At 50.4% G+C, this 24,477-nt stretch overlaps 1 protein-coding gene across 1 annotated transcript in view; it reads right to left on the reverse strand.

Moving 5' to 3' along the window:
* Positions 1–3,064: 3,064 nt before the first annotated feature.
* SLC35E4 (solute carrier family 35 member E4) overlaps positions 3,065–24,477 on the reverse strand; it is a 154,703-nt gene continuing 133,290 nt past the window's right edge. The window contains exons 4-5 of the mRNA XM_074972674.1: positions 3,193–3,225; positions 3,065–3,095 (exon numbers count right to left, since the gene is read on the reverse strand). Of these exons, the coding sequence (XP_074828775.1) occupies positions 3,080–3,095; positions 3,193–3,225 (49 nt within the window). The 3' untranslated portion in view covers positions 3,065–3,079. The remainder of the gene's footprint in view (positions 3,096–3,192; positions 3,226–24,477) is intronic.

Raw genomic sequence — 24,477 nt, forward strand, 5'->3', positions numbered from 1 at the left:
AATTTTGAGCCCTCAACTTAGTCAAATGGTAGGATTTTCAAAACTGAAAATATTCATTCTGGAAAATTCCAAGTTTTGAGAAGAATAAAAAAGTAATGGAAAATATTTAAAAATGAAAAATTAGTCCATTTCGGAAAACAACAGAACAAAAAACGTCTTTGACCAGTGAGAGGTGCTATCCCCACAATGCCATATCTCAGGGAAACAGCGTGATTGGGGAGTAGACCCAGAAGAAAGGGTGGAGCTGCCCAGTGAAAGAGGTGGTGAAAGTGTAGATTGGGGCCTCCATACCAGGATGATAAAATGACACCAGACCCCGCTCATAGTCCAGATACACTCCGATCTTCCCAGGGCTCCCAGTCAGGGACAGGAGGGTCTCTGGGGAGGTGCAAGCCCGGTAATGGCTCCCACACTGCTCCACGGCCCAGATCCTCTCCTCAGGAGAAAAGATGATTCAGCCCTTCCTCCTGACAGATTCTTTGGCCACCCCACAGCCCAGGCCCTACCACCTCCGACCTCTACCTCCCAGTAGCGTTTCCCCGAGGCAAACCCTTCCGAGCCCAGCACGCAGGTTTCACTGTCAAATCTCTCAGGGCTGTGAGGCACGTCCTGCTGCAGGCCCCTCCATTTCACAGATCGCTGATTCTCAGAGACCTTGAGGCTGGGATGAGCCGTGTGCTGACCCAGACTCACCATTGCTGCAGAGATGGGGCAGAGCATCAGGAGCAGAGCCCAGCCCATCTGCATAGGTGCTGACTCCGTGGGTGCTACAGGGCTGGAGCACACATGGGGAAAAATTAGTGGGTGCTCTGCACCCACCGGCAGCCAAGCTCTGCCCCCCCACCTCACCTCACCTCACCTCACCTCTGCCTCCTCCCCTGAGCATGCTGTGTCCCTGCTTCCCCTAGCTCCCAGTGCTTGCAGCCACAAAACAGCTGTTTCGCGGCATAACAAGCTCTGGGAGGGAGGGGGAGGAGCAGGAATGTGGCACACTCAGGGGAGCAGGCGGAGCCGGGGAGGGGATTTGGGGAAGGAGTCCAATAGGGGCAGGGAGGGGGCGGAGTTGGGGCGGGGACTTTGGGGAAGGGGTTGGAATGGGGCGGGGCAGGGGTGGAGTGAGGGCAGGGCTGGGGGTAGAGGAGGGGTCGAGCACCCACTGGCACCAGCAGAAGTTGGTGCTTATGCCCATTGAGGCTGTTTCTCATCCTCCCGCCACCTCTGTCTTGGCTAGGACACTCTCTGATTTCCCGCCTCTAACTCCCAGGGATCTGCTTCTCTGCATTTCACTGCAGCTCTCCTCCCAGGCAATAGGGGCAAATAGTTCCCCTGGAAGAGCTGGAGATGCCTCTAGCTCCCATTGGGCCTGTCTGTAACCTCTACAGAGGCCCCAATAAGGAACGAGCTCAGGTGTTTCACACACGGACATCATTTCAACCATTAAAAGAACTCAGTAGTCACCTACCACAAAATCTGTGCTGTGGGGCCGCTACCACGTCTCCACAGCTAAGACAGCAACTGAGTTTCCAATCTACACCTGAGTTGGGAGCCCTCTATTCTAATACCCACAAAGTCGTATCAGACTCAAATTTGGTAGATTTGGTCCAGGTCTGAGGTAGAATTTTTCTACCATATTTGAACTGAATTGGCCAAAGGGCTACTGATTGACAACTCTGTAAAAACAGAGATTTCACCAGAGTCCAAAAAGCATTAAGACAATTACCCGCAGCCAGTTAAGGTAATTTACACAGTTTCCTAGAACCCTTCTAGTTCATGAAGTTAATTAATAACAACACAACACATGAGAATTCACCATATGTGTCCACTAAAACCCCAACTCTGAACCATAATTACCAACTGCTGCGAGCACCTACCCCCCTGAATAGACAGCAGGTAAGTTCCCGGCCTTAGGAGCGCACTGAGTTATTGCAGTTACACTGGAGAGCTTGGGACTCCATACTTAAGTGTGAGCATTTGTTTTATGCAAGTAAACTGGGGACAAATCTGGCATTTTCATTGACCATACTGCTCTTTCCCTGTGACTTCTGGCATGTGCGCGTTTGCTGGGCAGCAGAGTGGTGCAGGGGGGTCTGACATTAAAATACCAGCTTCACTTACCTGCATTTTTGCTGACTTTACTCCAGCCTGAAATCAAAGACACCAAGAGGTGAGCACTCCCCGGAGCACGGACTGCCGGCATAGGACACAATGTCATCTGGGGTGGGGGAAAGGGGACACATGGCACTTACCAAGTTCAGCCAGGGATTTCTCTGCAAACAGAGAGACATGGGTATGCAGTCAGTTCTACAACAGCTCCTGGGTTAGGGAATGTGCCTTTAAAGGACCACTTTGCCCTCTCCACTGTGCTCTCTGCTGCCCTCTTTCCGCCCAGGTCTCCTGGCCTGAGCTCCATCCTCACAGGCTCTTAGTGGCTTTGGGCACTGTCAATTACACCCTCCTTCTTGGCATCTGACCCTCGCTGGGCTCCTATGGCCCTGCCCTATCTGGGGTCACCTGTGGTGTAGTGTCCACACTCCCCAGGTGCCAGGCAGCTTGGTGAGGGGCTAGGCCCTGATACCATGGAAGTGAGGGTTTAATGAGCTAACCCTTGGCCCTGGACACTGGATCTCAGCTCATGGGCCCAGCAACATTAGCTGGCTCCTTCTCACTGAGTTTGTGCCTCAAAGTGTCAGAGAGTGCTAGGAGACTTTGGGACTGCGCTGAGCCCCTGTTTCCAGGGCATCAGAATCCCCCACACCCCTCCATTCCTTTAAATTCAGTAGCAAAAAGGTACATGGGCCCAGGCAGACCCACCAGTTTTGGATATGGACATTCCCCTGTGTGCAGATTTTAAAGGAAGGGGCTAAAATCAGGCTTTTGATGGAAACTGAGCAGCAACCTTATCTATGGAGCAGTTACCCCACTCTATGATTAGTCAGAGCTCCCCGTCCATTTGATTCCCAGAGCCTCTCCTAACAGATAGTGCAGAGACAAAAGCCAAAGTCTGTCTGACTATGTACAGTGAGAGAAAATTGTTCAAGCCTCCGGAGAGCCCAGACATTTACCTCTCTCGTTCTCCAGCTCAGCGCGCAGAATCTCTGGAAGAGAAAAGGAAGAAAGAGGCGAGGTTTCATCTTGTTGCATTAACTGGGTTATTCCTTCTGTTATTTCAGGGAACTTGTCCCAGGAACTTACTTCTCTCTTTCTCCACTTTCGATCGCAGGTTTTCTAAAGAAAGAAGAGTGAAAGAGGTGAGATTCCGGGGGGCAATGGTCCCCTCTCATACTAGCAAAGAGCTGCCATTTTACAGAAAATCATAGATTCACAGAGTTCAGGGCCAGAAGGGTTGTAGTCTGACCTCCTGTACATCACAGACCTCAGACTCTCACTCAGTCACCGCTGTACCAGGCCTAAGGTTACAGTTTAGTCACGGGTATTTTTAGAGAAAGTTGTGGACAGGTCATGGGCAATAAACAAAAAAATTCACCACCTGTGACCAGTTCATGATTTATACCATAAGTACCCCTAAGTAAATCTTAGTGGGGCTGCTGCTGGAGAGGGAGCAGGGCCAGTGGCACCAGCTGCCAGGGGCCACTGAGCCGCAGCTGCTTCAGCTGCCCGAGGGACCACTGCTCAGGCGCTCTGTGGGGCCAGCTCCACCGGCTGCTGGTCAGGTGGTCCCCGGGCCAGATGCCCTGGGCCACTCCAGCAGTGGCTGGCAGTCAGTGCAGCTGGCTGTGGGGCTGTCTGAACAACTGGCTTGCCTCATTTGAAAAAAGACGTTGAAAAACTGGAAAGGATGCAGAAAAGAGCCACAAAAATTATTTGAGGGCTGGAAAAAATGCCTGTCAGTGAGAGACTGACTTATAGTAATGGGATTATTCACACACTTAAAGTTAAGCCTGTATCTAGCTGAATTGGGGCCCTGAGCTCTCTGGGCCTCAGTTCCCTGAGTGTAAAATGGGATAAGAAAGGGTTTCTCGCCTTGTGCAGTAACTGCAGTTCTTCGAGGTGTGTGTTACTCCATGCTCTGTGTATTCACAGCCCTGCGCCTCACATCGGAGATTTTAGGTAGCCGTTTCTGTTCGGCCCACACATACGCTCTCCCCATCTCGTGCTCCGCATTAGGTCAATATAGCGCTGTGCAGACAAACTGCCCCCAGCTCCTTCTCTACCACAGAGCTCATAGGTAAGAGCTCCAAAGCAGAGGGGAAGGAGGGCAAGTAGAGGAGCACCCACAGGGACACATCTCAGAGAGCCACAGTTACGGCACCAGGTGAGTCACCCTTTCTCCTCCTTGCAGCGGTGTCTCTGTGGGTGTCTCGGCGACTCTGCAGCAGTACCCGTAACGGAGGGGTGGGGTTCAGAGTCGAGTCTAGTCCTGAGCATCAGACACTGGAATAAAATATAGCAGAGGATGCAGGGGCACCGGAACTGGGGGGATCAAGGGGTCAGGCCCTCCCCCCACTTTTTGCCAGCTGTAAAGGCAAGTGACAGTGGGGAGAGGAGTGAGCAGCAGGCGGGGTTTTGGGGGGAAGAGGGAGTGATGCTGGGGTTTTGGGGGAAGGGTTTGTGCAAGGTCAGGGGCTTGGGGAGAAGAGGTAGTGTGAGGTTAGGGTCTTGGGGGCAATGGGTGGCGTGAGCACAGGGAGAAAGGGGCGGGGCCTCAGGCCGGGCATGGCATGTGGGGTGCAGCCACAGTTCAGGTGCCTGTGGGCCCCTCACACACTTTTAAGGTGCTTCTGCTGAGATGTGGGTGACTGCATGATGTTCAGCAAATGTGTGAGCAGATGTCCACGTTTCTCCTCTGCACATGTCTGTGATTGGAACATTCTTGAGTAAGGCTGTGTAAGTGGAGAGAGATCTCCTGGAGTGAGTTTGAACCGTACAGGAAGGTGGAATGCCATAGCTGTGATAGCAATGGGTAATGCAGTCTGATATCCATCTCGAGAGTCTTTGTTTAGCGATTGAGGCTCCCTTAGATCTGTCTGCAATGGAGAGAAGTAGTCTGCGAGATTTCCTGAAGGGCTTAATCCTCACCAAATAAAAAGACTCTCCTGATATTGAGAGTGTGTAGTGTCACCTCCCTTTTATCCTGGTGTGGTTTTGGAAAGAAAGTGGGGAGATGGATTAAACCGGTTTATGTGGAAGTGTGAAGATATTTTCAGTAGGAATGTGGGGTACAGTCATAATGTAACCTTATCTTCTAAAACAACTGTAAACAGGGGGTATACCAATATAGCACCTATCTCTCCCACTCTCCGTGTAGACATAATGGCCACTAGGATTGTAGTTTCCATAGAGAGGTGTAGAAGAGAGCAGGAGGCCATGGGTTCGAAGGGAAGTCTTGTAAGAAACAGAAGGACGTGGCTGAGGTCTCATGACAGTGTAGAACATCTGATTGTGAAGACTGCAAAGAGCTACAAAAGGATCTCACAAAGCTGGATGACTGGGCAACAAAATGGCAGATTAAATTTTGATAAATGTTGATAAATGAAAAGTAATGCACATTGGAAAACATAATCCTAACTATACATGTACAATGATGGGGTCTAAATTAGCTGTTGCAACTCAAGAAAGAGATCTTGGAGTCATTGTGGATAGTTTTCTGAAATCATCCACTCAGTGTGCAGTGGCAGTCAAAAAAGCAAACAGAATGTTGGGAATCATCAAGAAAGGGATCGATAATATGACAGAAAATATCATATCGCCTCTATATAAATCCATGGTTCACCCACACCTTGAATACTGTGTGCAGATGTGGTCGCCCCACCTCAAAAAAGACACATTGGAATTGGAAAAGGTTCAGAAAAGGGCAACAAAAATGATTAGGGGTATAGAATGGCTTCCGTATGAGGAGAGATTAATAAGACTGGGACTTTTCAGTTTGGAAAAGAGGCGACTAAGGGGGGATATGATAGAGGGCTATGAAATCATGAGTGGTATAGAGAAAGTAAATAAGGAAGTGTTATTTACTCCTCATAATACAAGAACAAGGGGCCACCAAATGAAATTAATAAGTAGCGGGTTTAAAACAAACACAAGAAAGTATTTTTTCATGCAACGCACTGTCAACCTCTGGCACTCCTTACCAGAGGGTGTTGTGAAGGCCAAGACTATAACGGGGTTCAAAAGGGAGCTAGATAGATTCATGGTGGCTAGGTCCATCAATAGCTATTAGCCAGGATGGGCAGGAATGGTGTCCCAAGCCTCTGTTTGCCAGAAGCTGGGATTGGGTGACAGGGCATGGATCACTTGAGGATAACCTGTCTGTTCATTCCCTTTGGGGCACCGGCCATTGGCCACTGTCGGAAGGCAGGATACTGGGCTAGATGGACCTTTGGTCTGACCCCGTCTGGCCGTCCTTATGCTCTTATGTTCACACCAACATCTCAGCAGCTCACCTCTTGGGCACACAGAATGCTCCTGCGGACACTCTCAGCAGGAACTTTTCCCAGGATCACAAATGAGAAATAGACCTTTCCATTCTCCACAGCATATTTCTACGTTGGGGAGTCCCAAAGATAGACTTATTCCCCACAGCCAGAAACAAGAAGTGCTCCCAGTTCTGCTTTGGAGCTGTCCTGGGTCATCACTCTCTCGGAGATGCCTTTCTCCTACATTGGAACACAGGTCTCCCCTATGCCTTTCCTCCAATTCCTCTAATGTCAAAGGTCTTGCTTGAGGAAAGAAAAGAAAGGGCCAGGGTTACACTTACAGACCCCTTGTGGCCATGACAAACGTGATTCCCATGCCGTACTCAACTGGTGATTTGCATGCCAATCACTCACCAGCTGTTCCTCATCTCCCCTCTCAGGATACTGGCAAGGTCCATCACCCCAATCGACAGGTTCTCCAACTCAATGCTTCCAATGCTTAGAAATGACCTGCTCTGAGTATGTAAAGACCATGTCTACTCAATAGTGGGAGAGATTCCAGCTCTGGTGTGACTGGAAACATGTTACCCCTACATCCTCTCCACTACCACTTGTGGTAGATTGCATCCTAGAACTGAAAATGTCAGGGTTATCGCTACGCTCCCTGGAAGTGCATCTCACTGCCATCACCCCCTTCCAGCGTAAGACGACAACAAGATGATGTCTCAGGGCATGAGTAAACCTTGCCACAAATAAGAACATAAGAATGGCCAGACTGGGTCAGACCAAAGGTCCATCAAGCCCAGTATCCTGTCCTCTGACAGTGGCCAATGGCAGGTGCACCAAAGACCTCTATCATATCCCCCCTTAGTCACCTCTTTTCCAAGCTGCAAAGTCCCAGCCTGATTAATCTCTCCTCATACGGAAGCCATTCTATGGGGTGGTGAATGCACCAGGCCCAGAGTTTCACTGCCTTGGTACAAAGGGAAGTTGAGCCTGCTCTTCCCCAGTGATTTATGTAAAACACACATGCAGTGTTCTCTGTCATAATCTTTATATGCTTGCCCCAGTCAGTGGGAGGAAATGTGAACAAGCTTTCCTGACTGTTCTGAGTTCCAGTAAGTAGATATGCAATGTGGATTCGAAGGGGAACCATTTGCCTTGACTAATGTTGGTGTCCAGGAGGGCTCCCCATCCCAGTAGGTATGCATCTGTTGTTATTATTAACGTTGGGGGTGGTTGAGTGAAGGGAACTCCTGAGCAGACATTGTGAAGGTCTTTCCACCAGTTGAGGGAGTTTTTGACTGTTGAGGGCACCAGTAGTAGTTTGTTTATACTGTGTGTGCTTGGTATGTGCTGAGCCACCGCTGAAGCCAGTACATGTGGAGTCTCACGTGATGTATTACAAAGGTGCCTGCCACCATGTGTCCCAGTAGTTGAAGACTATTTCTGACCAAGGTTTGAGGGTTGGCCTGTCCTGTTGAGATTAAGTTGTCTCAGGTGTTGAACCTGCATAAGGGGAGGAAGGCTTTGGCCTCTGCTCCAACTAGGTAGGCCCCTATAAATTCCAGATGTTATACTGGAGTTAATATGGTCTTTTGGATGTCTACTTTTAGAGCCAGTTGGAGGAATAGGTCCATAGTCTTTTGTGGGGGCGTCAAAGCATCATCAAAGGAGCATGTCTTGAGCAGGCAATCATCTAGATACAGGGATATTATCACTCTTTGTTTGCGAAGGAGCACCACAACCATAGAAAGGACCTTTGAGAACACTCTGGGTGCAGACAATGAAAGAGGTCTTCTCCCAAAGTGAATACTAGAAAGCTTCTGTGGATTGCTATATGGAAGTAAGCATCTTGTAGGTCAAGGGTCGAGAACCAGTCCCCATGGTCCAGAGATGGGATTAATCCTGCCAAAGTAACCTTCTTGAAGCGTTGTATCTTTACAAATCTGTTGAGTGATCTTAGATCCAGAATGTGTCTCCAATCACCATTCTTTTTCAGTATCTGGAAGTACTTGGAGTTGAAGCCCTTCCCACTGTGTTGAGTAGGAACTGGTTCTACAGCACCTAGGTTCAGAAGATAGCTTGTTTCCTGGTGTAAAAGCTGCTCATGAGAAGGGTTCCTGAGGAGGGTCGGGGGGAGCGGTAGGCAGGAGTGAGGGAGGTAAAATGGATCGAATATCCTGTGGAGATGATCTCCAAAACCCACTTGGTCCCAGTTTTGATGAAAAAGAGTAAGGCAGTTGCCAAAGTAGTGGTGATGTTTGTGTTTTTGCAGCAAATTAAAATGGGGGTAGTAACTCGGGTCCTCAAACAACACATCAAAAATTGTGCATAGATGTAGATGGCTGTGATGTTGATCACTGAGGGGGAGTTGATCTTCACTTTTGTATTCATTGTGTTTTCTGTTGGGGTTCATAATGCCTCTGGGGAGGAGAAAATTGATCAGGCCAGGATCTCTGTGTCATCTTTGATTTATTATATCTTCTTTTTGTGCAGGTGCATAAATTCTCAGTGAATGCAGAGTGGCTCTAGAGTCTTTTAGTATGTGGAGGGATTCATCCATTTTCTCTTCAGATAATTTGGATCCTTCAAATGGAAGGTCCTCCCCAGTAGATTGGACTTTCCTTGGAAAGCCAGAAAGGTGAAGCCAGGAAGCTCCGCATGCCCACTGCTGTTGAGATGAAGCAGGCAGCTGTGTCAGCGGTGTTTAGAGAGGGGCCTGCAACAATGTCCTTGCAAGAAGCTGACCCTCAGTAGTGATCACCTGAAACTAATGGGAGATGGTCAATGAAGGTGTTTAATGTAGAATAATTGATATGTTTGTATTTTGCCATAAGAGCTTGGTAATTAGCAATCTTAAATTGCAGGGTCACCTAAGAATATGATTTTCAAGTTGTTTTAAGTTCTGTCATAGGGTGTTGATTTAGCATGGTGCTGTCTGCCATGTTCATTTACAGCATCGATTACAAGGGATTTTGGGAATGGGTGGGAAAATAAAAAATCCGAGTCTTTAGAGGGAACATAATATTTTTATCCGCTCTCTTGCATGTGGGATGTACTGTGCCACATAGTCTTTGCTGGGTCCAGCAATACCTTGTTAATAGTGAGTGCAATACAGGCTGATGATGAAGGGTGTAGGATGTTGAACAGCTTGTGTTGCAACACCTTGACTTCTTCCAGTGGAATTTGTAGAGAATCCACTTCTCTCTTGAAGTCTTGAAATGGTTTGAAGTCATTTGCCAGAGTTGGTGGGGGAAGCATAACAGCTTCATCAGGAGAGGATGAAGAGATGTTAGTCACTGGAGTAACCCCTTTGTCTCATCTCACTGCCTGTTCTCCTCCTGTGGATCAGGAGACCTAGACAGAGAAGCAGTAGGAGATTGCCTTCTCCTATCCTGATGAGCAACACTAGGAGCCCTCAAGAATTGGGGTCTATAGGCCAGTATGGCCACTGGGGTGGTGCAAAGGGCATTGATGGGTGCACCCAAGCGTGTCCATACCAACTGTGTGGGTCATGTCTCTCATGGTGGTAAGCTGGTTCTGCAGAGGTTTCTGGGTGATTTGCTCCCTGGTAGTGGGACAGAGAGCCTTCCAAGGAGACTGAGGAGAATCTGTCATCCTCCTCCTCCTCCTCCTCGTCACTTGGAAGAGGTGGAGCTGTCATGGATGCTGTGGGAGACTCCATTGGTACTGCATGTGTGTCTGGGCACTGAGATGTGGTCAGTACCAAGAATGTGTCGGTGCTGAACCGGGGCGACTCAGACATCTCTGAAACCAGCAAGTCTTTAGGCAAATGAAATTCCTGTGATACCAGAATAGCGGGTGGCACTGTTGAGGTAAGCTGAGCAGACGTGGCTCATGTAGAAGGAGCTGACAGTAGTGGGAGTCTTTTGCACTCTGATAAATGGCTGGCAGTGTTGTTCTGGTCTTCTGAAGAGCCGAAGCACTTGGTATCGAGGCCCTAGAGCACTCTATCGGAGATGAGCTAGAGGAGCTGGTTCTCTCTCTACCACCCCTTTCCCCCCAATGGTACCAAACTCCCATAGCCTGTGCCCCTTGGGTTTTTAGGCTCACTGGTGGTACCAGTAGCTGAGGAGCCAGTTGTCTCGTGGGTACCCAGTTGTAGATCAGTCAGTACCAGGGTGGTTGATCTTGTTAGGGATCATTTCTTTGTGGTAGATTCTCTACTCAATGACTTGTAGCCTGCTTTTTTGTGGCTTTTTGAGAGGAATCCAAAAATTTCCTCTTCCAAGCTGCCATAGTGTGTTGAGCCAAGGAAGTAGATGGAATCGGCCACTTTGGGGACTCTTGTATGGGGGTGTGTGTCCCAGGGCCAGGGTCAGAAGCTGATCCAAGTGAACTTTCCATCATTAGTAGTTATAGTTTTAGTTAAAGGTTATTCCTAGCTTTTAATTTCAGGCAGAAAGTACACTCTTAAGGCACGTGTGACTCTCCAAGACAGCAAATGCAGTGGGAATGTACATCACTGACTGGAATTGGTTCTCGGCAGGAGAAACAACACTTAAACTTGGAAGAGCCAGGCATACCCTGTCCAGGTTTCACTTCCCCAGAGGGAGGAGGCAAGAAAGAACTAAGGACAGGGAGTTCACTAGTCTTATAACAAAATAAAGAGGGGGGGATTATTTTATTGTTCCTTTTTTGGGGGAGGGCAGGGGGTCCGGGGGGCAGGCAGGAAGCAGAGGAGGGGGTGGATGGGGTGGTGGGGGGCAGGCAGGGGTGGGAGTTCCAGGGCAGTCAGAGGACAGGGAGAAGGGGTGGTTGGATGGGGCAGGGGTCCTGGGGGGCAGTCAGGAAGGAGAGGGTGGGTTGGATGGGGTGGTGGGGGGCTGTTGGGGGCAGGGGGATCCAGGGCCCCTCAGGGAACAGAGAGATTGGATGGGGCCGGAGGCCTGGGGTGGCCGTCCGGCGACGAGAAGCGGGGGTCGGATGGGGGCAGGGGCCGGGCCATGCCTTGCTGTTTGAGGAGGCCCAGCCTCCCCTAACTGGCCCTCTGTACAATTTCTGAAACCCGATCTGGCATCAGGCCAAAAATCTGCCTGCCCCTGGCTTAGGGCCTGATTTATGCAAAGACCCATTGGGAGTGTGAACATTGCCCCATTTCTGAAACTGGAAACAACCCCCTGGACAGGGCTGGGAAAACAGAGCAGAGCACTGGAGCCTGAACCCCCTCGTCGGAGACTGCGATGAAATCATCTCAGGCATTGGCATCCAGACAGCAGGATTATCTGGCTGTGTCGACTCTCTCCTCAGGCCCTGCTCGACCAGCACCCCTAGCCAATGCCTGAGATGACGAGGCGTCCAGGATTTCCAGGTTTATGGATCTTGGGTAGGAGATAGAAGACCCCTGGTCGGAGTTCCAGGGGCGTCTCTTTGCAGATTTGTTCTTGTGCTTTTTCAGGGAGTGTCTTGAGCAGATGGTGCAGTTTCTCTTGGTAACCCTGAGTGGGATCAGAGGGGAATGGGCTGGAGAATGTGGAGTTGGAGAGCTGCCTAGCAGCCTCATGTTCATATTCCAACCTATTCATGAAGACGACAGCACCTCCTTTGTCAGCCTTTTTGATTCCGATGTCAGAGTTGTTCCTGAGGCTGTGGACGGTGTTGTGTTCTGCATGGCTGAGGTTATGGGCCAAGGGATGCTGCTTTTCGACCACTTCAGCCCGTGCTTGTCGGCTGAAGCACTCGAGTTGAAGTCCAGTCTGCTGTTTCGACCTTCAGGCAGAATCCTTCTTTTTGTCGTGTTGGTCGGAAGGTCTCTGTGGATTAGTGTGTTGTTCAGAGGTGTGTTGGAAATATTCCTTCCATCGGAGACGTGGAAAGTCGGATTCCAGGTCACCGCAGAACTGCATCATGTTGGTGGGGGTGGAGGGGCAGAAGGAGAGGCCACACACGACACCCACTTCCTGGACACTACAGTGCTAATAAGCGATGGTCACATAAACACCACCCTATCCTGGACCGCTATACTTACCTACATGCCTCCAGCTTTCATCCAGACCACATCACACAATCCGTTGTCTTCAGCCAAGCTCTAAGATACATCCGCATTTGCTCCAATCCCTCAGACAGAGACAAACACCTCCAGGATCTCTATCAAGCATTCTTCAAACTACAATCCCCACCTGCTGAAAGGGAAGAATACCCAGAAGTCACCTACTCCAGGACAGGCCCAACAAAGAAAGGAACAGAACGCCACCAGCCATCAGCTTCAGCCCCCAACTAAAAGATCTCCAGGACAGGATCAAGGATCTACAATCTATTCTGAAGGATGATCCCTCAATCTCACAGATCTTGGGAGACAGGCCAGTCCTCGCTTACAGACAGCCCCCCAACCTGAAGCAAATACTCACCAGCAACCACACAACAAAAACACTAACCCAGGAACCTATCCTTGCAACAAACCCATTGCCAACTCTGTCCACATATCTATTCTAGGGACACCATCCTAGGACCTAATCACATCAGCCACACCATCAAATGTGCCCAAATACATTTGTTAGTCTCTAAGGTGCCAGAACTACTCCTCGTTTTGTTTTTATTTTTTGCTGATACAGACTAACACGGCTCCCACTCTGAACTAAATGATTGCATCTCTCCCCAAAATCGATCTAGAAGCACAAAGAACACCCTAGAGACCAGGCCTTTAAACGTTAGGAAACATCAGAGTTAAGGTGACGTGTACATACTTCGCACAGTGCTGTTGTGCATGTGTGTTATGATACAGACTCACCAATGTAGCGTTGGGGTCAATTCCCTGCCCCCCACAGCATCAATTTCCTCCAGACTCCATCCCTTAATGAGATGCCTTTCTGGAGTCTGCTTTGGTCCAAAACTCGCTACTGCGCCATACAGGAGGCCTGTGATGTGTAGGGGGGCCAGATGAGATGATCTAACAGTCTCTTCTGGCCTTCAAGTCTCCAAATCTCTGCAAAACGGAGTGCGGCACATTGAGCATCCTCTGATGGTTCCACGTGTGGCCTGTGTGAACCCTTGCACGACCACTGAGTGTGGGGGGGTGACCCAGGGGGAGCAGCTCAAACATGCAGAGGAGCCGGCTCGGGGCAGGACATGAGCCCTGCAGGGCAGGGGTGGGGGTGGCAGTGACATCACAAGGGCCTTTTGCAGCACTCATCTGATTGGTGAAAGGAGGTTGGGAGGCGGTGACCTCACAGAGAGTCCATGACAACGGCCAGGGAGGACAGGCTGCAGGGCAGGGGGATCTCAGAGACCCCCGTGGCTTTGCTGCAGGCAGTCTCCTTCTTGAGGTGTCTCCTTGAGGACTGAGAGAGAATTCAGGGTCTCATATGTGAGCGTGAGGTGGAGCCTCTTTGGAGTTTTCTCCTTTCCCACTGCTCATTGAACGACAAGACAGATGTCCCTGTGGAGAAGGCAAGAGCCCCAGAGAGGTTTGGTACCTAGGCAGCCTGATCCACCCGGTGCTGGCCAAATTCTTGGCATGGAAAACAGGACGTTAAGGTGGGACAATTTTCCCGCAGCTAGGCCTTTGTCCCTTCGAGTCCTTGGGGTTTGTCTTTTTTGGTTTCCCTTTTCCTGCTTCCCTCCCTCCCCTGGCAAGGAGGGGGCTGCTCTGTCGCCCTCATGGTGGGAGGCCTCCCAAAGAGATGGGACAGGAAGCATGCTCTGAGAGTGATCCTCACCGGTGACCTGAGCCATCCCTGGGCCATCTGGGGAACCCTCAGCCCACCGCCAGAGTCTCAATGCTGATTGGCTGAGCAGGGGGTCCCGTGGCAGGGAGGAGATTCAGGACTTTGTTGTTCTCTTTTAAGGCCCAGCAAATAAGCCAGAACCAATCATCTGCTTGATGAATTGTTCTCCTTCTCGCTGCTGATTGTCTCTGAGCCGTTCCTGGTTCTCGCTGGTGTTCTCGTGCTTCTAAAACACTTGCTGAAGAATCAGTGTGAATGGTTGTTGGTCTGTAGCTCATTGCAGGTGACTTTATTCTGGTCATTCAGTGTGTGAAACTTCAGACTGATCATAGAATCATAGAATATCAGGGTTGGAAGGGACCTCAGGAGGTCATCTAGTCCAACCACCTGCTCAAAGCAGGACCAATCCCCAACTAAATCACCCTAGCCAGGGCTTTGTCAAGCCTGACCTTAAAAACTTCTGAGGAAGGAGATTCCACCACCTCCCTAGGTAACTCATTACAGTGTTTCACCACCCTCCTAGTGAAAAAGTTGTTCCTAATATCCAACCTAAACCTCCCCCACTGCAACTTGAGACCATTACTCCTTGTTCTGTCATCTGCTACCACTGAAAACAGTCTAGATCCATCCTCTTTGGAACCCCCTTTCAGGTAGTTGAAAATAGCTATCAAATCCCCCCTCATTCTTCTTGTATGTAGACTAAACAATCCCAGTTCCCTCAGCCTCTCCCCATAAGTCATGTGTTTCAGTCCCCTAATCATTTTTGTTGCCCTCCGCTGGACTCTTTCCAATTTTTACACATCCTTCTTGTAGCGTGGGGCCCAAAACTGGACACAGTACTCCAGATGAGGCCTCACCAGTGTCGAATAGAGGGGAACGATCACGTCCCTCGATCTGCTGGCTATGCCCCACTTATACATCCCAAAATGCCCTTGGCCTTCTTGGCAACAAGGGCACACTGTTGACTCATATGCAGCTTCTCGTCCGCTGTAACCCCTAGGTCCTTTTCTGAAGAACTGCTGTCTAGCCATTCGGTCCCTAGTCTGTAGTGGTGTATGGGATTCTTCCGTCCTAAGTGCAGGACTCTGCACTTGTCTTTGTTGAACCTCATCAGATTTCTTTTGGACCAATCCTCTAATTTGTCTAGGGCCCTCTCCATCCTATTCCTACCCTCCAGTGTATCTACCTCTCCTCCCAGTTTAGTGTCATCTGCAAACTTGCTGAGGGTGCAATCCACACCATCCTCCAGATCATTAATGAAGATATTGAACAAAACTGGCCCCAGGACCGATCCTTGGGGTACTCCACTAGATACCAGCTGCCAACTAGATATGGAGCCATTGATCACTATCCGTTGAGCCCGACAATCTAGCCAGCTTTCTATCCACCTTATAGTCCATTCATCCAGCCCATACATCTTTAACTTTCTGGCAAGAATACTGTGGGAGACCGTGTCAAAAGCTTTGCTAAAGTCAAGGAACAACACGTCCACTGCTTTCCCCTCATCCACAGAGCCAGTTATCTCGTCATAGAATGATGGTTAGTTTGAGAGTCAGGACACATGGGTCCTGTTCCCAACTCTATCTCGATAGGTTGTGTGAGGGAAGACAAGGCCCTTCGCCTTTCTCAGACTTCGTTTCTCCCTCTGTCAGTTGGGGAGAACAATCATCTCACACCTGCCTCCCGGTGGGGGGAGGCTGGGGAGCTGTGGGGACCTGTTTGAGAGCATCACTCGTAGCAGTGTATCGTAGGAGGTGTCCTGTCGGGTTGAGTCATTCCAGAAGATGATGTCGTGCAGCAGAACCCCGTTTTCCCAACCTGGCGTGACACAGCTTTCCATGTGAACTGAACCAAGGGCGCACACAGGTCCAGAAGCCGGCGATTTCTCCTTTGGCCACTAGATGGCGCTGCAGGCTCCCACTTCCCCCTTCTCCTGGTCAGCGCAATGGGGGTTAGTCTCCCCAAAAAGAACGCCCTTCTCGCTTTGAATGTTCCTTGACGTGCACCCTGTGGACTGTCATAAATAGAAAGGGAAGGCTAACCACCTTGAAATCCCTCCTGGCTAGAGGAAAAACCCTTTCACCTCCAAAGGGTTAAGAAGCTAAGACCCAAAGTATTTGGGAGATAAGACTTGTCTGGAAGGGCGCACAGGGCTAAAGTGTTTTTTGCCATAGCAGGTGACTTGTCCCAAGAATGACATCAATCCCCCTTCCAAACAAGCTCCAAATGATCTGTTACCAGAATTGCCCTTTACCTTATGGGTATGCCCGTTTATTAGGGTTACTCTTCTGGGGCTGGGGGGAGATTCTGCAATTCTGTCAATGTGCTGCTTTTGTCACTTGTGTTTTCCTATGGAGTGCTACTCCTTCCTTCTGCAAGTTCCCTCCCAATGGAGCTACCCTGCAGGACCTCGGTTCCCCAGGGCTGGGGTCTTCCAGCCCCCAAATCTGATGAACACAAACACACACACACACACACACACACATGAACATAGCATGTCAGAGAGGACTGGGGAATCAGCACTCACAAGCTGACTCCTTATGTGTCCCTGGACTGAGTCTGCTGGATTGAACAGCAATTTAAAGCTGTTACCCTCATATGTCCTTGGTCTCACGGGGCTGGGCTGAGCAACAGCTTAATCTGCCACCCTCCTATGCCCCAGGTTCAGCACATCCCTATCCCCACCTTCACACCACAACCATTCTGCTAGTAACCCACTTGCTGAGCAAACCCCCGAGGATTTTTGGGAGCTGCAGGGATCTTTACCTTTGGTATAAGGAGTGTTGCTGCAGAGTGAATGGAGAAGCCAACAACACCCATGGGGGTGGAGGGGTAAGGGGGAGAGCAATCAGCTTAACCATGAAAGTTATTTATTTCCAGGTAGTAACCTTACAAGGGGAGCCAAACAAACAAAACCGCTCCAAGATTAAGTGTAACTTAAATTTGATGACAAAAGTTAGGGCTAGCAAACGATAACTGATCACAAAAGGCAGGGTCAGGAGGCTATACCTAGAGAGAGACAGAGACACAGAAAGAGACAGACGGATCTCAGCACTCCTTGAAGCTGGAATCGATCAGGGTTCCCAGGTGGCCTTGGTAGCTGAGGGACTGGAGAGCTGGAGCCAGGCAGAGCCCCCAGCACAATCAGTCAGGAAAAGCTAATGAGGAGGACTTGTGGCACCTTAGAGACGAACCAATTTATCTGAGCATAAACTTTCATGGGCTAAAGCCCACTTCATCAGATGCATGCAGGGGAAAATACAGCAGGAAGATATAGATATAGATATATTGATACAGAGAAGACGAGAAAATAGGGGTTGCCGTAGCAACTCTTAATGAGACCAATCGATTAATTGGGCTGTTAGCAGCAGGAGAAAAAAAAACACTTTTGTTGTGATACCTTAATCGATTGGTCTCGTTAAGAGTTAGAATGGCAACCCCCATTTTCTCATCTTCTCTGTGTATATATATCTATATATCTTCCTGCTGTATATTCCCCTGCATGCATCTGATGAAGTGGGCATTAGCCCATGAAAGCTTATGCTCAAATAAATTGGTTAGTCTCTAAGGTGCCACAAGTCCTCCTCGTTCTTTCTGCTGAAACAAACTAACACGATTATCGCTCTGAAGCCTCACCAAAGGCTCTTACATAAGTTAAGTTTTCATGGGATAAGAGGGAAGATCCTTTCATGGATTGAGACCTGGTTAAAAGACAGGGAACAAAGGGTAGGAATAAATGGTAAATTTCCAGAATGGAGAGGGGTAACTAGTGGTGTTCCCCAAGGGTCAGTCCTAGGACCAATCCTATTCAACTTATTCATAAACGATCGGGAGAAAGGGGTAAACAGTGAGGTGGCAAAGTTTGCAGGTGATACTAAGCTGCTCAAGATAGTTAAGACCAAAGCAGACTGTGAAGAACTTCAAAAAGATCTCACAAAACTAAGTGATTGGGCAACAAAATGGCAAATGAAATGTAATGTGGATAAATGTAAAGTAATGCACATTGGAAAAAATAACCCCAACTATACATACAATATCATGGGGGCTAATTTAGCTACAACTAATCAGGAGAAGGATCTTGGCGTCATCGTGGATAGTTCTCTGAAGACGTCCACGCAGTGTGCAGCGGCAGTCAAAAAAGCAAACGGGATGTTAGGAATGATTAAAAAAGGGATAGAGAATAAGACGGAGAATATCTTATTACCCTTATATAAATCCATGGTACGCCCACATCTTGAATACTGCATACAGATGTGGTCCCCTCATCTCAAAAAAGATATACTGGCATTAGAAAAGGTTCAGAAAAGGACAACTAAAATGATTAGGAGTTTGGAATGGGTCCCATATGAGGAGAGATTAAAGAGGCTAGGACTTTTTGTCTTGGAAAAGAGGAGACTAAGGGGGGATATGATAGAGGTCTATAAAATCCTGAGTGGTGTGGAGAAAGCGAATAAGGAAAAGTTATATACTTGTTCCCATAATATACGAACTAAGGGCCACCAAATGAAATTAATGGGCAGCAGGTTTAAAACAAATAAAAGGAAGTTCTTCTTCACTCAGCGCACAGTCAACCTGTGGAACTCCTTGCCTGAGGAGGTTGTGAAGGCTAGGACTATAACAGGGTTGAAAAGAGAACTGGATAATTTCATGGAGGTTAAGTCCATTAATGGCTATTAGCCAGGATGGGTAAGGAATGGTGTCCCTAGCCTCTGCTTGTCAGAGAGTGGAGCTGGATGACAGGAGAGAGATCACTTGATCATTATCTGTTAGGTTCACTCTCTCTGGGGCACCCGGCATTGGCCACTGTCGGTAGACAGGATACTGGGCTGGAAGGACCTTTGGTCTGACCCAATATTGCCATTCTTATGTTCTTATGTTCTTGTGTTTTCAAACAACAGGTCTTGGTTTTGTTTTGGTGTTTCTCCTACCTGTCCACATTTTCATCAGCACACTTTGGGAGCTCCCCTTCTTAGGGTGGCTAAAAATCACAACTAAAACTTTTATTTAAATTATGACATTTAAATATAGGGGTTTTTTGAAAATTTAAATCAAATTTCTTATCTACATATTGCTAGTTCTTCTCTTCCATTTTATGGTCTTAAATTGTCAAAGTGGATGTTTTCTACTTGTTTGTTTTTTTCGTTTCCAAAGTGTTAATAAGATTTCGGATTTTATGTTGATATTTTTCTACTAAGAAGTTTCACACTTAAAATGTTCATCTGTGCTGAAAAAGACAAGCCCCAAACCTCATTAATATCCCCTAGTATGAGACTATACAGACGCAGAATTGAAAATCAAGAAGCCTGTGCTCTGCGCCTCCTTGGTCAAGAGCTTTGAGATCTACTAGTGAAAAGCGACGTGGAAGAGCGAGATGATTTCTGGCCAGGACACTGTACTTCCACAAGTATAGAGCTGAAATGCTTCAACCATCATGATTTGCAGGTTGAAGTCAATAGGACTTGTGCCCTGAGCATTCTCGAAAACCCCTCCCTTAGGTGGCTAACAGCAGGCTGAAGAGCCTAATTTTGGGCTCCACTTTTTGAAAACTTTGGCCGGTATAAAAAAATTGCTATTGTAAATTACTGAGAGTTTAAATAACTTTTTATTGTTAAAACAAAATTGTTTTACTGTTGAAGTGACAGATTTTATGCCACTATGTAACCCTTCTGCCCGTCAGAGTTGGCAGCAACAAGGGCCGGGTTCAATATCTAGGGGATCCATTCCAATAACACAATGCAAAACCGGCTCGAGCCCCCACCCAGTGACCTGGGACAAATATATACCACCCCTGCTGGGTGCCTCCAAGAGGCACTACTTCCCCTCTCGCAAGCACATAGTCTGAGTGTAGCAAAAAGCCTTTTAATAACAGAGAGAAACAATGTGGCATTATGTTGGGGAAACACCACCAACAGGATTCATAGCACAACCCATGAGCAAAAAACCCACCCCAAGCAAATTGGGGCATGCCCCTTTCCCTTTGGTTCTTGAGTCCAGCAACCCCAAATCACCCAAAGTCCCAAAAGTCCAATGACCCAAAAGTCTCTGTCCCTGGTCAGGGCAGCCCCAGAGTTCGAAAGTTTATCTGCGGAGCTTTACCTCCCACCCTGGGTGGAGATGGGACGGGGGTAAGAGGCACCTTACATGATCTGAAGCTGACCGCCCCACAGCTCCATAGGCCTTCGCTCCGCTCCGCTCCGCTCCGCTCCGCTCCGCTCCGCTCCGCCCCGCTCCGCCCCGCTCCGCTCCGCCAGCCACCCCACGAACTCCTTCGCTCAGCTCCGCTCCGCGGCCCACAAGCAGCTCCCGCCGTCCCACGAACTGCTCCGCGTCCCACCAACAGCTCCCGCCGTCCTACGAACTGCTCCGCCAGCCTGTCCACAAGGCACTCCAGCCGTCCCGCAAACTGCTCCACGGTATATCTTCAGGCTCCCCCACTACTTAACACAATGCTCAGTGATTTCAGCTCTTAGTCAGTTCAGCTCTTTGGTGAATTCAGCTTGTAGTAGGGGAGCCTCAGTGCTGGTGCACCATTAGCCCAAAGTGAGCTCAGCAGCCTGTAACTAGACTCCTAATGGAATCAAAATTAGCTTTGATATTCCACAGTGGAGAGAGGAGGAAGTGCAATTAGCATGTAAGGCCCCCACCAAGGGGCCCATGCCACCAAGTATTAATACTTGTCCCCAACCTCTCTCTCCATTCACACAGTTTTGGAACCCATGACCCTTGCCTAGCGAGTGCTACTTAGTTCATGGTGAGTCCCTCCATCATAACAAAAGGCCAAGTACAGTTCCAAGCACAGTTCCCATAATCAGGGTAATAACAATTTATTCTTCCTGCCCCAATAACAGAGACACTGGGGATCCCACAGCAGCCAAAGTGACCATTTGGGCAGTCTAGGCGGGGTGGGTGTGCCTATGCAAATGAGATCGGCCCCTGAAGTTTTTTTTTCCACAACTTGCCACACCTCACCACCAGATGTCAGGGTGGAGCTCATCCTGACACTGCTTACAACTACATGACAAGTTCTTAATGAAAATACTCTGAGTCCCTGATGCTGCAAATGCTCACTGAACTTTAAACCACGGGACTGTTTCTATGAGTAAAGTTCTGTGTCTGTTTAAGTGTCTGCAGGATCTGGGAATTAATTTTCAATATTTGGATTTTGGCATATAGCAATTTTATAAGTCATGAGACCCAGTGGCTGGGAGGTGTGGGGGCTGCGGGCTCTGGGGTGGGGCTGGGGATGAGGACCTTGGGGTGCAGACAGGGCAGGATTAATGCAGGGGCTCTAGGGGCTGCAGCCCTGGGCTAAGGGGAACTCTGTAAAAAGATCTCCAGGCTACCAGAAATGCAGATCTTTTTGTGGGGCCCCCTTAGCACGGGACCCTGGGCTGCGGCCACTAACGACCCTGCATCCGGCCCTTCCTAGCGGGGAGCAGGGAGGCAGCTTCGTGCACTGCTGCCCCTCCCCCACTGTGCTGGGCTGGAGCTGGAGCTGTGAGTGCCTGGAAGCTCCACCCACCCGCTGCCCTCGCCTGCAGGCTCCACCCCCACAGCTCCCATTGGCCGGGAACCACAGCCAATGGGATCTGTGGGGGCGGTGCCTGCAGGCAAACGCAGGGCAGCGCAAGGAGCAACCTCCCCCCGCGGGGCCGCAGCCAGGGACATCCGTGCCGTGCCCGCAGCTGCAGGGTCGCTCCGGGGGGAGCAGTGCAGGGCCAGGGCAGGCAAGGAGCCTGCCTCAACCCCAGTGCGCCACCAAATGGGAGCTGCCCCAGGCAAGCACCCCGCACCTCAAGCCCCAGCCCTGAGCCCCCTCCTGCACCCTAACTCCCTTTCAAACCCCACCCCCCCACCCCAACCTCCCGCCCTGAGCCCCCTCCTGCACCCTAACTCCCTCCCAGACACCCACCCCCACCCCAACCTCCTGCCCTGAGCCCCCTCCTGCACCCTAACTCCCTCCCAGACCCCACACCCCCACCCCAACCTCCTGCCCTGAGACCCCTCCCGCACCCTAACTCCCTCCCAGAGCCCACCCCACCCCAACCTCCTGCCCTGAGCCCCCTCCCACATTCCAAACCCCTGATCCCCAGCCCTGCCCCAGAGCCCGCACCCCCAGTCGGCCCCCTCACCACCTTCCGCACCCACCCCCCTGCCTCAACCTGCAGCCCCTCCTGCGCTCTGAACCCTGCATTTTTCACCACAGCCTGGAGCCTGGAGGCCCACAGAATCGAATAGCCCTGGGCCCAAAGAGGCTGCACGGGGGCTCGGGCCAGAGGACTCCCCCAAGCCCTCTCCCCACCTGCAGCATGGTGCTCCGGGGGGAAGGGGTCTCTCTCCCGTGCTGGGCGCTGGCAAGAGGGAGCTCTGGGGGAAGGGGCCTCTCTCCCCCCACTGGCAGCCGCGAACTCCGGGGCCAAGAGAGAGGCTTGGGGCAGCCCTTCATCCCCAGCTGGCTCCCCTCCCATCTACCCCTCTCCTCTCCAGGCCCCTGCTGCGTGGCCTTTCATCGCTGGTGTGTGAGCGCACAGCTGAGAGGGAACTTAGACTCCAACCCCCTGCTCGAAGCAGGACCAAGCCCAACTAAATCATCCCATCCAGGGCTTGGTCAAGCCGGGCCTTAAACACCTCGAAGGAAGGAGATTCCACCACCTCCCGAGGGAACCCATCCCAGTGCTTCACCACCCTCCTAGTGAAAAAGTGTTTCCTAACATCCAACCTTGACCTCCCTCACTGCAACTGGAGACCATTGCTCCTTGTTCTGTCATCTGCCACCACTGAGAACAGCCGAGCTCCATCCTCTTCAGGTCGTTGAAGGCTGCTATCAAATCCCCCCTCACTCTTCTCTTCTGCAGACTAAATAAGCCCAGTTCCCTCAGCCTCTCCTCACAAATCATGTGTTCCAGCCCCCTAATCATTTTCATTGCCCTCTGTTGGACTCTCTCCAATTTGTCCACATCCTTTCTGTAGTGGGGGGGCCAAAACTGGACACAATACTCCAGGTGCAGCCTTACCAGTGCCAAATAGAGGGGAAGAATCATTTCCCTTGATCTGCTGGCAATGCCCCTACTAGTGCAGCCCAATATGCCGTTAGCCTTCTTGCTGTTAGCCTTCATGTCCAGCTTCTCGTCCACTGTGATCCCCAGGTCCCTTTCTGCAGGACTGCCGCTTAGCCAGTCGGTCACCAGCCTGTAGCGGTGCATGGGATTCTTCCGTTCTAAGTGCAGGACTCTGCACTGGTCCTTGCTGAACCTCATCAGATTTCTTTTGGCCCAATCCTCCAGTTTGTCTATCCAGAAAAGGGGTAGGGTCCAACTTTTCATTTCTACTTGATAGCATGTTATTTAATAAAATGGATACATTCAGGAGCAGTAATGGTCTCCATGAGGTTTGAAATGCAATGTCCTGAGCTTGGCCTTGGGGTGACAGTTTATTTGTGACTTTCCTGCTGTGAAGGAGGAGGAATAACATGGGTCTGATTTTCTCAGATTCCTTCATCTGCAGAGGAGAAGAATGTGAGAATGGGCCTTCATGGGGCGAGATGGGACCTTCAGGGAAGTCTCTTGACGTGTTTCTTTTAAATTACAGAGTCTAGCAGGGCTCTGCTGTTTATTCCCTGCAGGTATCATGCATTCCTAGATCTAGAAGGTTTAGCTCAGTGGTTCTGAACCTGTGTCCTGTGGGCCACTTGCAGCCCAATCAGCACACAGCTGTGGCTCATGTGATATCCTCAGGGGCATTCAGGTAGTATCTGTGTTATGTGGATGCAGCCCACATAAGGAGGGGGCTCAGGACTAGGGCAGAGGGTTGGAGTGCTGGGGGTGCGGGCTCTGGGGTGGGGTTGGGATTGAGGGGTTTGGGGTGCAGAAGGGGTCTCAGGACTGGGACAGAGTGTTGGGGGAGAGGGCTCCAGCTGTTGGTGTGGGGTCTGGGGTGGGGTTGGGACTGAGGCATTTGGGGTGCAGGAGGGGGCTCAGGACTGGGGCAGAGGGTTGGAGTGCTGGGGGTGTGGGCTCTGGGGTGGGGTTGGGATTGTGGGGTTTGGGGTGCAGGAGGGGTCTCAGGACTGGGGCAGAGTGTTGGAGTGTTGGGGAGAGGGCTCCAGCTGTTGGTGTGGGGTCTGGGGTGGGGTTGGGACTGAGGCGTTTGGGGTGCAGGAGGGGGCTCAGGACTGGGGCAGAGGGTTGGGGTACGGGGAGTGAGGGCTCTGGGGTGGGGTTGGGATTGTGGGGTTTGGGGTGTAGGAGGGGTCTCAGGACTGGGGCAGAGTGTTGGAGTGTTGGGGGAGAGGGCTTCAGCTGGGGGGGTGGGGTCTGGGGTGGGGTTGGGACTGAGGCGTTTGGGGTGCAGGAGGGGGCTCAGGACTGGGGCAGAGGGTTGGGGTACGGGGAGTGAGGGCTCCTGGTGGGGGTGCA

Source organism: Natator depressus, chromosome 15 (assembly GCF_965152275.1).
Source record: "Natator depressus isolate rNatDep1 chromosome 15, rNatDep2.hap1, whole genome shotgun sequence".
Taxonomy (NCBI): Eukaryota; Metazoa; Chordata; order Testudines; family Cheloniidae; genus Natator; species Natator depressus.